At 36.8% G+C, this 14,763-nt stretch overlaps 1 protein-coding gene across 1 annotated transcript; it reads left to right on the forward strand.

Annotated features, from left to right (window-relative positions):
• The first annotated feature begins 3,621 nt into the window (after nucleotides 1–3,621).
• On the forward strand, nucleotides 3,622–6,594 carry LOC105039741 (rust resistance kinase Lr10-like). Its single transcript, XM_073248852.1, has 3 exons — nucleotides 3,622–3,758; nucleotides 4,991–5,039; nucleotides 5,120–6,594. Exons 2-3 carry the CDS (start codon nucleotides 4,991–4,993, stop codon nucleotides 6,322–6,324), a joined length of 1,254 nt encoding a protein of 417 aa, XP_073104953.1. The 5' UTR covers nucleotides 3,622–3,758; the 3' UTR covers nucleotides 6,325–6,594.
• Nucleotides 6,595–14,763: the final 8,169 nt, after the last annotated feature.

Consider the following 14,763-nt stretch of genomic DNA (forward strand, 5'->3'; position numbering starts at 1 on the left):
TCTCCCGTTCAGTTATCGCTTGAAGTTGTTCAATGACAGTATTCTTTTCGACGATGATGGCCGCCACCTTATCCATCCACGATCGACAAAAGTCGGCAATCTTTTGATAGCCACTCTCAACATCGTGCATGTCATGCACCCACTAAAAGTAGAAGATAAATCAAATCAAGTCAAATTTTAAAAAGAAAAAGAAATGTCAAAAAACTTACCCCGAGTACTATCGGATAAGAGGAAGAAAACATCTCAATGACAGTCTGATTCTTCCAATTTTCCAATCAATCGAGAGAAGAGCAGCTTCGATGAGCCGTCTAGCCAATGCCGGATTAGCTAAGGCTGACTCACCCTCGGAGATCCGAATGTTGAAGAGAGTTCGGAGGCCCTGCAGATGATCCATCATCGGTTGAAGTCGCTGGCACCTTCTCCCGATCTTCGATCGGTAGTCCAGTGCTTGAGAACGTTGGAAAGTCGGAGCTCGACTGCGCTTCAAAATGTTCTGCTGGAGGAACTGCTGGCACAGCCGTAGATTGCTCAGGTTCAGCCGCGACTCCCGCCCCGATCCAAACCTCTGCTGATGGAGCCGTTGATGGTACTGTTGCTGCTCCGTCCTCTCCCACCATCTCATTTTCAGCAGATGGCACCTCAGGAAGTATTGTCGGGGCCGACAACGGCAAGACTGGTTCGAGAATCATCTTTGATGGAATGTTGGATTCCCTTGCCAGTGGAGTAGTGACCCGACCCTTTTTCGATGGTCGGAAGGGTCTAGCTTCAGTTGCTGCCTTCTTCTTGACAGCATGTGTGCAGATATCAACAGCTGACACTCGTACTTTTGGCTACATAGCTACAATCAAAATAAAGAGATTGGTATAAAATTTAAAAACAAACAAGAAAGACAAAGTAATCGACTATGTTATACCTAAAGAAGTGATCAAACTAAGTCCGACATCGTAGAGAGCTTATTCGATCATCAGCTCTCACTGTGGTAGAACTGTCATGTCCTTCAGTTGGAGAAAATCTTTTCGATCATTGACCTCCATCTGATTGTTCTCATTGGGGCTAGTCCTTGTATCACCCCAGCATGAAGAAAAGCTCTAGGGAGAAGAAGAAGAAACAAAAAAAAAATTGATTCTTCCATCCATGAATGGACGATGGAAGATCGGTGATAAAAGAAAGGTCTTTCTTCGGATTGAAGAACCACCAATCCTTGGCCTTTAGATGAGGACGAAGGAAAAAGAAGGACAGAAAAAGAGAAGGACAAGGAACAATCGGTATGAGCTGACACAACAGGACGAAGCTGATGATCAGTCGGATGAAATTCAGGGCCAGCTGAGCAGGACAGAGGCCATAATAATCAAGAAGAGTCCAAACGAACTCTGAAATCGAAAATTGAAGATCTGCCCGAAGATCCTTGACATAAATTGTGACCTGGCTCGGAGGAGGAAAACTCACTCGACCGTCTGAACCTGGAGCAAAAAACTGATACTACTCTGGGATACGGTACTATTCCTGAAGCCGTTCAATATTGAGCTCGGATAAAGAAGAAGCTTCCATTTTCAGATCCGATGGAGATTCGTCGGTCGGATTCCCCGACCGACTATCCCGAGAAGAAGAAGCTTTTTTAGCCATGAAAAATGAAGAACTAAAAAGAGAGAAGAAAAACCCTAAGTGGAAGAAAATCCAAGGAGGAAGACAAGGGAACTCAATCTAAAATCAGAGATGGAGCGAGAAACAAGACCCTGGAGCTCCTGGGGCGACCTTCCAACAGAACCTTCTATCGTAGTGGATGGCGACAAATGCAAAATAAAATCTGGATGAAAGCGACTTCATATATATAGGACCTCTCAACGGTCTAGATGAAATCGATCGAATCAAGATTCCTCCTGATGATGACACGTGACGATATCAAGACCGATCATTGGTCGGATAGTTCGATGCACCTGCTTCCAGATCATGCCACCTCACTGTTATCCGCATGAACAGCTCCAACCCAATGATGTTTGGACACGTGGCCAAGATCTACTAGTCAGAATCAAATCGTCTGGATGTCTTAGGCGCCGAATTATTTTACCGAAATGACAGTCCAATGATGATTTTACAGCTATCGAAACAGCAAAATAGCCGAAGATCTCTCGTATTTTAAAAACTCATAAATATCAGCAGCTGAATCGAGACTCGAAGTAGCACATGATATGACAACTCCATTCGTCCAACATAACTGACCATGTGACAATATACATATCAGGCCACCTTGGATTTGGGAGTGGGAGGCAACTGTTGGGACCATTCAACCAACCTCCAACTCTGACTCTACATCGGCCTTATGAACACAGAACGCTGACTCACAATCCGCTGACTGACCAACAGTCGACTGCTCTCAATCATTAACGGACAACCACGACGACTTAGTTAATATCCGATTGATGACCATCGGCATATCGGAGTTATCGATCGATGCTCATTCAGATCTCTACGACTACCGACCTACTACAGTTACCGACATATAGTCGACTTATTTTTCCACGATCATATAAGGCTGGAATATGCAGAACCTACACATTTAACCGTTATAAACGGTTATCGACTACGTGTCATAGTCATTAGTGAGCATAAATAGTCCATTAACTTTATGATTATGGTTCGATAATTTAGTGTCATAAAAAGCAGGACTACGTGCTCGACAGTTACATTGAAATCATCTATAAAAGAGAGGTAATAGAATAGTATTGGTAAGACAATTCTGGACCGAGACTCTGCTATTTCAAAATTCTCATTTGCTGTTCACCACTTCCCACTGACTTAAGCATCGAAGGGTCTCCGCCGGATACAATTTCGATTAGTGAGGATTTTTTTTACAGATACTCTTCTCCGACGACGGATGCAATAAGAGATTGATCATAACAGCAGCAAATTTATTAGAGCATGAAAGCATGAATCAATAAATCTAACAATCAAAACCAATAGCATATTTTGCTAGTATACTATAATGAGAATACCTGCAATTACTTGCCGATCATGCATTGTTTGCACATCCCCAGTGACAAACCCAATGCGGAAACGTTCTTCATACCATGTCATTTGTTGTCAAAAATAGAAGAAAATTTGTGCTCTTCGTCATAGATCCTTTTTTTTTTTTAATTATTTTTTAATATATTAGTGAAATCCCACTTGAAGATTGATTCTCTCTCTCTCTCTCTCTCTCTCTCTCTCTCTCTCTCTCTCTCTCTGTTTTTGATTGAAAGAGAGGTTGAGCCACCCTATTTTATGTAAAGATGGAATACAAGATTGAATTCCAAGACGGTGTTTCATACTCAACTTCTGCTATTCCTTGCTTTGTCTTTTACTTGTTATGAAAGCAACGAATCCTTGATGCACATCCACACAAGCAACGAGAGAGAGAGAGAGAGAGTCAACAATATATAGGTCAGAAACTCTGGCCACGTGACAAGGAAATAAATCCCTCTTTGTTTTCAAATTTGTACACTCTCGCGTGAGGATTATTGGCTAACAGGGAAAGCCGGTCCATTGGATAGTTTGACTTCTGATGTTAATGAAGGTTCGAATGCACCACCCATGCCGATAGGCCTTTTTCTGACTAGTCCTGAACTGATCAATACATAATTTAATAGAGAAAGAGATGCCTCGGCAACTTCTCTTATATATAATATGAATTGAATCAGATCAGAAATTCTGGCTTCAGCCAACCTAAGGAAGAAGCAGAGGAAGAGGAAGAAGGCACATCTGTGTGGCAGCGCTAAAGAAAGGCAAGTATCCTCTCCTCCTCATGCCATGGCTCACTCTCTCTTTCATAGTTCACCTAGATCATCTTCACCTGAATAATCTAACAGGAGTGTCACCGATCACTTTGGAGTTATTTCAAAGCTATAGCAGCAATGACACCTTAAGGATGGCGGATCTAGTTATGACTTGGATTAAGGGACTGTTAGGCCTCCGTATATTAGATACCTTCTAGAGACTTGGTTCCAAACATCATTGAAAGAAACAATTCCTTGACTTTCCTCATTCTTCATCATTAGCTACTCATACCCCAATTGATTAGGCAATAGTACAGAAAATCAACCAACCAAAGTAATTTCCAAGACCATAGGCGTGGACCATAGATGTGGGATCATCCAAGAAAAACTATATAAGCATATGTTCTTCCCCTTGGAGAAGTAGGAGATGGTATCCAATACCCAGTCACTTCACCAACTCAACCAGGTGACGTCCTCACAAAGCAATTTCAAACTATAGTAAGGATTCACAAATTCTTCCAGCAAGGATACAAACTACACAAAATACAAATTTGCTTCATAACAAAGGGTAAAAAACTGAAGGGAAAGCCCAAATTTATCTTAAATACCTGCCATGAATTCCACTTCGAAGAGAAAATCCGTTAATAATTTCCAGACTTGTTCTTTTATTAAATAATAAGGGAATCAAAACCCTGACGAAAGTTGCAATTAACAGAACTAACATGCGATTCAATTGGGGTTCCAGGAAGATATAAATGACAAAAGAGTAACAAAGCAAGTAGCTTTCACTATAATTTGTGTATAACCAGCATTTACGCAAATATTGAAGTTCTAACAACTGAAGAAACCAACAAAAGTTGTCATGATAAAGCAGCTCTCAAGTGGGAGAGTCGCGTTGAACTATTCCTGTAGATGGCTTTGCTCTCATTACTTCGGTTAATTACTTTAGAGGAATGGAATAAATATAATTGTGCCTTCTCTGTTATATGCTCACAAAAAACAGTAATAAAAATAAATGTTGAATGATCAAAGAAATCAAGCCATCGAGATGCATCAAGTTAAAGATTTGGGTAGGAAGGGCCTAGTTTGAATTACATTTGATACAACTATGTGGATCTCTTGGATCAGACAAAACTATTGTATAGTCATGAAAATAAGGGAAGACTGAAGAACATGTAGAATTGACTTTTTCCCCTCAAGATTCTGCATCTCTTATCTTTACTTTGTGCTTTCCATGTCAGATGTCAAGCTCGGATAAAACCAATGCTGGGGATGCCATTATCTCTATCAGTAAGCCAACTCTCTTATGCTTGATGCAATTCTCTGATTATTGAATTCTGATACTGCCAAATTCCTTTCAATTTTCACAGCTGCATTACTTGTCGGAGGTGCAGTAATAATTGTGATAGCTTATCTGATCATAAAATGTGTTCAGAAGTCAAAAGCGCAATCTAATGTCGCGCAGGGGCAAATTTCCAGCAGCAATACTGCAACTTCACCATATGTTTCAAGCTATAGTGTGGCTTTGAGCATTGAAATGGAAACAATTGACAGGTTCCTTAATGACATCATGAAAGAGAAGCCCATGAGATTTACCCCCCAGCATCTGATGAGTTTCACTCATAACTACGCTACTAAACTAGGGTCAGGTGGTTTTGGAATAGTATACAAGGGCCAGTTTCCCAATGGGTTTCAGGTGGCAGTTAAGGTCCTTCATGGAACTTTGGATAAGAGAGCTGAGGAACAATTCATGGCAGAAATTGGCACGATTGGCAGAACCTATCATGTCAATCTGGTGAGGCTTTATGGGTTCTGCCTTGATCCAACGGTGAAGGCGCTGGTATACGAGTATATGGAGAATGGGTCACTTGATCCATACCTATTTGATGAGAATAACAGGATTGAGTGGGGAAGGCTATACGAGATTGCAATTGGGACAGCCAAGGGAATTAGATACCTACATGAGGAGTGTGAACAGAAGATAATACACTATGACATAAAGCCTGGTAACATTCTCCTCAATGCAAACTTCCGCCCAAAGGTTTCAGATTTTGGATTAGCGAAGCTCTGTGATAGAGAGAACAGTCATGTCACGCTCACAGGAGGTAGAGGAACTCCTGGCTATGCCGCTCCAGAGCTTTGGATGCCATTGCCTGTGACCCATAAATGTGATGTTTATAGCTTCGGTATGCTGTTGTTTGAGATCGTGGGGAGGAGGAGGAACCTAGATTTCAAACAGGGTGACAGCCAAGAGTGGTACCCAAAATGGGTTTGGGAGAAGTTTGAGCAAGGGCAATTGGAGAACGTAACATCGCTTTCAGGAATTGAAGCAAAATACCGAGAGAAGGCGGAAAGAATGTGCAGAGTAGCATTGTGGTGTGTCCAGTATCAGCCAGTAGCAAGACCCTCAATGAGCAATGTTGTGAGAATGTTGGAGGAAGAAGATGAAATTTCTGCACCCCTGAACCCATTTCAATATTTGACCTCATATGCCACAAGTTCAACTCAGTGGAGTGAAAGTACAGGAGAATCAACTAGCAGAAAGACTACCAAAGATGAAAATGTGACTGGGTAGTTCATCATGAAATACCTGTGCATCCAAATCTCATGGGAACTTTTTTCAAAGGGTGCAAATTGGACGCTAGAAAGCATCTCTTCAGACAAACTTACCATGCTAGACATATGCAGTAATTTTGGCACCTTTACCATTGAGTCATGAAAGTCAGTCAGTAGGTTTTAGTTTATTGATTGTGGTATTTGTATATCTTCGATATTGCACATCAAGCTATCATGAAAAGCTATCCTTGACATTAGTAAATATTTCTAGCTAGGTTTGTGATATCTACATTTTTATCTCGTTGTGCCAGTCCTCATGCTACATTTCGACTTCCAATGTTTTTCTTTCATTTTCTCTCATTTCTGTTAATTTCTTTAATGCCCATCGACTGTAAATGGGACAATAAGGGTTATCATAACATGACAATCAGTTGTTCAATCTTTGAGAAAAAATAGAGTTATAAGAGCTTGAACACATCGGCAACCATACTTGAGAAAAAAATGGTTGGTGATCTTCTTGACCATCATAGCAGCTAGGATGGTTTATCTTTCTCTTGCTGTTTTTGCCTTAAGATTTTCCTTTTGCAGGCATTGCACATCGGCAACAGCATCTCTAATCGCCCCATCGTGTCTCATCCCTTCTCTGCCTCATCTAAATCTATCTTCCACCTGAGTCCTTGAAACTATAATGGATGGTAAGGAGGAAAGAGGGAAATAAAGAGTTTACGTAATTTTCTAACTTTTTATATTTACAATCATCCTTAACATATCCATTACACATTTTTGTCCTATCGCTTGCCTATCTTGAGCAAAAAGGCTGAGCAATAAAATGACCGTTTTCATGGGAAACCATGAAATGGCCCATTTTCCAACACGTTTGGTTCACGATCGGAAGTGAGATTAGAATCAAAATGAACTTTGAATACTGAAAGAAAATAGGGATTATATTTGAGAGAATTGGATGTTTCTATTCTCCTCTGAAATCAGAATGGAAACGAGACTTCTTCCAACTAAATAACTAGAATGAAAGTCATTCATTCCCATTTTCATTTCAGAGCCAACTCCTTTCGACTAAACATGCCCTTCATGTGATTTTTATTTTTTGGCTAGACAAAAAGATGTTTTGACTTGTGGTGGTGAGAACTTATCTAGAGCAAAACACTGATAGGTTTGAGGCTCACCTAAAAACTTGATCCCATCCTTCAAAGGGGAAGCATTGGCATGATCATGACAATCAAAATGTTATTCAGATGTCTCTATAGATATTTCTATATACACTATGCAGAAGCAATACCTAATCATTAACGATCATTTTTTTAGCACTAACTAATAACTAGCCATTTCCCTGGGCACACACCAAAAAAAAAAAAAAAAAAATCCCTACTAACCATTGCACCGTTCAAGGGAGCCAAAGAGACACTTCAACAACTTAGATTTTTTAAATGGAATTAGTCCACAAGCACCAGCGGTAAGAAGCCAAGGGAGAAGAATAAAGATAACCTTCAGGTGTGACTGTACCAAACACACAGGCAGGTACCACATCTATTGCTGCAGCTTATCCTCTCTTTTTCCCTTCACCTAGATTATCTGATAGATCGAGTCTTAAGTAATCAGGGCCCTGCTCCATTTGGAGGATGAATCCAATTGAAGTACTCTGGAATGTGTACAACAGCCAAGGTGCATCGGTGCATAATTGAGGTTTGCAGAGCCAATATGACTGAGCTTGGTATCCGATGATTTCTTGGCTTCATGAACAGGGTGGGTTGGTTACCACAGCAAACAACCTGTTGGAGGTTCAATTGCCATTAACAAATCTTTACATGCAATTGTCTTTCAAGTAAAACATATCAAGTTTAGCATACTAGTTTCCATCTTACCATAAAATTGTCAGCATATTGTTTTCATTTCTTTATTCCTCTTTCTTCTTCTTCATCATATTCTTTCCCAATTATTGAAGAACAAGAAATGGAGAAAATTATTGCAAAAAAAAAAAAAAAAAAAGTCACAAGTCATAACACCCCAGTTGTGGAGTTTGAGGCAAGCAACGGCAAAGTACACTGGGTTTGCTGTTGTAGACAGCAGTGGGAAAAAGCATATAAAAAAGAACCTGCTAATCTATTGGTAGGAAAAAAAAACTAATGAGCAATGCCAGTTTTTTATTGAGATTATCTTACTACTACTACTACTACTACTATATACTTCTCAATGAAATCTGCAATGAAGGGATGACACCTATTTTACAATTCAAATTGGGTTGTGGAAGGAAATGAATGCTGAAACATTGGGGTGTATAATGCAGATTCAATGAGATTAGTCTTTGAGACAAAAAATGTATAAGATTGTTCATTTGGATAAGTAGGCTTCATTCAGATAGAACAGTTGCAATAGAGGATAAAGAATTCATGGAGTCGATAACTTTTAGCATGCTCCTTTTCGTATCTTCAATTTGATTTCAAAAACTGCATAATGTCATATAGGATACATAAAATTCAAGCTGTGGGTATTGTTGTTGCCGCCGGTACGCGAGCTTCCTTACCATTGATGCAATCCTTTAAATCCTGAATTCTTTCTACCAAAAATTTAAAAAAAAACCTGAATTCTCACTCTGCCAAATTTCTTTTAATTTTTCACAGCTTCAATAGTTGCCGGAGTTGCAGTAACTATGATCGCCACTCTAATTGTCAGATATATTCGAAAATCTAAAATGCAGTCAGTAATGAACTGAGCCGAACATTCAGCGGCAAAACTGCAACCACACAACATGCTCTTAACTGAAGGCATAGTGAGAGAGGAACAATTAGTAGGTTCCTTAACAACATCACGACGGAAAGGCCAATGAGGTTAATTCCCCAGCGTTTGATAATTTTCACCCACAACAAGTGACTAAACTAGAATGAGGTGGGTTTGCAGTCTACAAGGGACAATTCCCTTGTGGAGTGCGGAGAGCTGTCAAGGTCCTCCATAGGACCTTTTATAAGAGAGCTGAGGAGCAGTTCATGGCAGAAGTCAGTACAATTGGCAGCACTAACCAGATCAATCTGGTCAGGCATTGGGGTATATAATATTCCTTCCACGGGTTAAAATAAAGCATAGCAAGTCGGAGAAAATGTGCAAGGCAGTTGCTTGGTGTGTTCATTATCATCCAGAAACAAAACATTCAATGAGCAATGTTGTGACAGTGTCGGTGGAAGACGAGGATATTGATGCACCTTTAAATCCATTTAACACGACCTCATTTCATGAGGGTTCAACTCCATGGAATGAAAGCATAAAAGACCCGACTAGCTGAGGAATGCCAAAGAAGACAGTGAAATGTATTGTTCATCATGAAATATTTGTGCATTTGAAATTCCTAATACTATTTAACGTCTTTCTGCATTACCATAGTAGAATTAGATTACAAAAAAGTAGCAGCCTGCATGACAAATGTAGAGCCTCCTTATCCTCTTTTTCACCCTCCCAATTGATGTTCCCATAATCATTTGTTCGGCTTGATGGCTTTGAGTTGTGGACCCTGATCGACAGATTTTTATCTATCCGTTCTTTCACGCAGCAATCATCCATCCCAATTTACAAATTTTAATTAAAAGAAACTGCACCACCATTTTCACTCCTTTCAATTTATTATTGTGGAAGCGATATAGGCATTTCCATTTTTGTGACACCCGGCCCTTTTGGGCCTTAGACCAAGCCCATATAAAAGCCCAAAGCCCATACCAAAAAAAAAAAGAAAAAGACAAAAATAAAAAAAAAGAAAGAGAGAATTTCCTCTCTCCTTTCTCTCTCTTTTTCTCTTTCCTCTCTCTACCTTTCTCTCTCTAAATTCTCCCTCTATTTTCTCTCTCTATACCTTTTCTCTCTCTTTATGGATTTTGTCTCTCTAGGATCATTCTCTCTCTTTAATTGCATCACAAACCCTAGGATAAACTTGAGATGAAAATAAGATGACCTGAGATTGCTTTGATATTCGTGCAGTAGATTGGATTTCAGCCTGGTCCTTATTCGAAATTGATAACATCAATCATGATTAATTTATATTAAGTTACCCTGATAGGACCTCTGATGATCTCGATCATGATTGCCTCATTTGAAGGATACGAAGATTCTCTCTCCACTTTCTCTTTCTAGAATTTTCTCTCTTCATGAATTTTCTCTCTCTAAAAATCTTATGGACCAGTGGAGGGTCCAGATACTCAGACAAATTTCGATTTTGGATAATCCTAGGAGAAGTCCTGGATATGTATTATTAGGATCGATTATCGATAATTTCTTCATATATGATTTTTATATTTGATCAGGATCATGAAGAGATACGATTGTTTGCATAGGATGTCGAGTGGAATATCTTGTTTTCAAAATTCATAAATCGAAGAAGAACATTGATTTCTATGCTTGGATCAGTCACCGATAAAGGTAAGAATCTCTGTACATGATCACTATTATATATATGCTATTTTACTGTTGGTCTTGCATTATTGATTTTGCATCGTCGGATTTGAGATCGATGAATTTATTATATCTAAGATATTGTTATTTGATTTTGAGCATGAGTATATTATGTCAATATATATATATCAGAGATTGATGGCATGATTATATGGATATGACATATCTAAATTGATCATAATGTAAGTCGGAATTGATTTGATGAAATCAACACATAATGATTAAATGAAAAAGAGAGATATGGTATGAACTAACCTTATCATGTGGAACAGCCCACCAGGAGCTTATGCCTGGGACAGCCTGCTAGGAGTTTATGTCTGGGACAGCCCCCACTGGCTTATAGGTGGATCAGCCAGCCAGGAGCTCATGTCTGGCACAGCTCGCTAGGAGCTTATGTCTGGGACAGCCTCTCACGGGCTTTCGTATGTGGGAGCCGACCAGGAGCTCATCCTGGGACAGCCTTGAAAGGCTTTTAAGTGAAAATTGATTCGGATGATGACTGAGGTATAGATTTGGTTAGTCCAGAGTCTGAAAGAAAAGGTTAAAAATCATGTGATTATGAAAAGAAAAATGAAAGATAAGACATGAAACAATTATTGAACAAAAGTATTTCACCTGTTAACATATGATGATGCATATCTTTTGACAAGACAGATAATTTATAGATATTTGAATTATTCTGGATATTGAACATGAGATTTTATATTTTATTGTTTATTCTTATTTTCAGATTATATTATTATATTGGTGTGATATGAAAATTCTTACTGGGCTGTAAAGCTCACACCCCTACATTTTTCTTTTTCTTCTCAGAGTTACAGGATGTTTATAATTGGTTATGGTTTGGATTGTGGGTGAGCAGATGAATAGATAGAATGTCATGATATCTGATCAGAGGATTGAAAGAATTTCAATTGTAATTATGCAAATTTTACTAGTTATTATTGAAATTAGATATTATGGATGTTGAGGTTGTAATAAAATATTTTGGTCTTGCATATTCTTTAGGGCTTGCTCTAAGAAATGTGCGGCCATCACGTATCTGATCCGGGTGTTGGGTTCGGAGCGTGATAGAATGGTATCAAAATTTAGGTTATAATTATTTAGAGATTATGATATAAATGATTAGGATATGACAGAATGGTATCAGAGCTTAGGTTATGATCATTGGAGATTATGATATAAGTGATTAGGATATGACAAAATAATATCAGAGCTTAGGTTTAAGATCATTAGAGATTATGACTATATCAAAACTTTATGTAAGATCAATAGGATGTGACAAAGTGGTATCAAAGCTTTGGTTTAAGATTATTAGAGATTATGAAGTGATATCAAAACTTTATGTATGATCAATAGGATGTGACAAAGTAATATCAGAGCTTGGGTTATGATTATTTAGGAATTATAATACAAATGATTAGGATATGACAGAATGGTATCAGAGCTTAGGTTATGATCATTGAGGATTATGATATAAATGATAGGATATGACAGAGTGGTATCAGAGCTTAGGTTATGATCATTGGGGACTATGATAGAAGTGATTAGGATATGATAAAATAATATCAGAGCTTCAGTTTAAGATCATTAGAAATTATGAAGTGATGTCAAAGCTTTATGTATGATCAATAAAATATGATAGAGTGATATTAGAGAATATGATTTATATGGTATCAAAACTTTAAGGTTACTACGGACTGTGACATTTCTAGAATTATAATCAATAGAGTATAATAGATAATATCAGAGTCTAGGATTATGATTGTTAAAGGTATGATAAAATGATATTAGAGTTTAGGTTATGATCACTAGAGAATATGATTTAAGTGATATTTGAGTTTAAGGTTATAATTATTCGGAATTGTAACTTTAGTGATATCTGAACTTAGATTATGATCATGAGAAACATGATGGACATAAAAGAAAGGAATCAGTATTTAGATTTTGAATCAATAGATACGATGATGAAATTTATGTATAAATGACATATGATATCTATAACAAAATTGACGAGTTATATCTTAGATTCCAATTAGTAGGGTTGACCTAAGTATGAGAAGTGTTGACCTTAGAATGAAGAGGGAGATATTGATGTGTTGTATTGAGTATACTCAACGATTTTTGAATGCGAAACTTATATGGGTGAAGATCATGATAACTCTCCTAATTTCAATGATAATTGTCTGAGCATTATAAATTTTGGACTTATCAAAAGAAAGTTAATTAGGATATGGTCTAAAAAAAAATTGTATCATATGAGAGAGATATTTTTGAGTATTGAATCTATAAGAAGATCGTATATGAAACTCGAATTTAGATGAAAAAAATATGCTTGAATTTTATTATGAGAATACGAGATACACATCTTAGTAAAATCTTTGGTTATTCAAAATATCATATTTGGATCTGATTTCTTGATCTTTTAAATTGCATTGAATTTCAAGTCAAAAACTTGCTTTTCTAAGTAGATCTAAGGTACTTTGATATTGTTGTTAAATTGAATAAGAAAATTGATTTTGTTAGAATATGATATATACGTTATGATGAAATCTTTAATAATTCATATTACCATCTTTGGATTAGATTCTTTAATTTTTCTTTTGATTGTTGAAGATAGTGAAATTTATTAATTATTCAAGTCAAAGTTCGAATTTCTGAATTGAACTAAGATATCTTGCTAGTATTAAATTTTGAATGACTTATACTAGGGATAAAATTTTGTATGGATTTATCGATTAATATTAAGGATTGTGATGAAGAGAGCTCTACAAGAAATAATTAAGTTGATTCTACTTACAAGGATGTTGGCTTGAGTTCTTCTAGTTTGTCCAGTTGGAATTAATTTTTTTCAAAAGAAAGATTAATTTGAGAATTATCTAAATGATTGTAAGGTAAATTTAAGGTTAACTCCAATTGATTCTAAATATGTTGGATTTCTGAGAAGTGATCAAGCTTATGCAATAGTTTCAAACATAGAAAGTGGATCAATATTTAATTTTGATGTGCTATGCCCAAAGAGCAATAAAAATAAAGAAACTTAAAGTTTTGCTCTAAGATATATATAAAAATTTAAAAGTTGGATCTACCTTGGATTGATCTAACATACAAGGATATTTTATCTTTGATAGACTTATATAATTTGATAAATTAAAATCAGAGTGCGCAGCAAAAGCATGGTAGTTTAAATCGATTAAAAATATTAATCCTTTGATTCAAAAGATATTATAGAACATACATTAATTGTAAATAAGAAAGAATTTTATTGATAATGAAAGGATGTTATAGATCTTGATTTAATCAGATTATAGTCGAGTAATTTTTGTTAGTTGGTTATTTCATTGCAAATAATATCAAGAAGAACCCTAGATATTTCAAGTATATTGTTAATAGCTTGATAGTTCTGTTATTGGTCCAAAATATTATAATTCTTCAAAAAAAAAATCGAGAAATCAATTAGAAAGGATGAGTTTGAGATTTCAAATAATTTTTGTTATAACAAGATCATGAGAAATAAATAATATATCAGACATTATTGGAGGCGTGAGAATGATTTGATGCATGTATATATATATATATATTTAGAATATATTTCAAATAACATAACTTAATTTCGAAGACGAAATTATTTGAAGGGGGGAGAATGTGACATCCGGTCCTTTTGGGCCTTGGACCAAGCCCATATAAAAGCCCAAAGCCCATACCAAAAAAAAAGAAAAAAAAAAAAAAGGAAAAATAGAATTTTCTCTCTCTTCTTTCTCTCTCTTTTTCTCTCTCCTCTCTTTACCTTTCTCTCTCCATTTTCTCTTTCTAGACTTTTTCTCTCTCTTTATGGATTTTATCTCTCTAGGATCATTCTCTCTCTTTAATTACATCACGAACCCTAGGATAAACTTGAAATGAAAATAAGATGACCTGAGATTGTTTCAAAATTCATGCAGTAGATTGGATTTCAGCCTGATCCTTATTCGAAATTGATAACATCAATCATAGTTAATTCATATTAAGTCAC

This window comes from Elaeis guineensis, chromosome 1, assembly GCF_000442705.2.
Source record: "Elaeis guineensis isolate ETL-2024a chromosome 1, EG11, whole genome shotgun sequence".
NCBI classification, from domain to species: Eukaryota; Viridiplantae; Streptophyta; class Magnoliopsida; order Arecales; family Arecaceae; genus Elaeis; species Elaeis guineensis.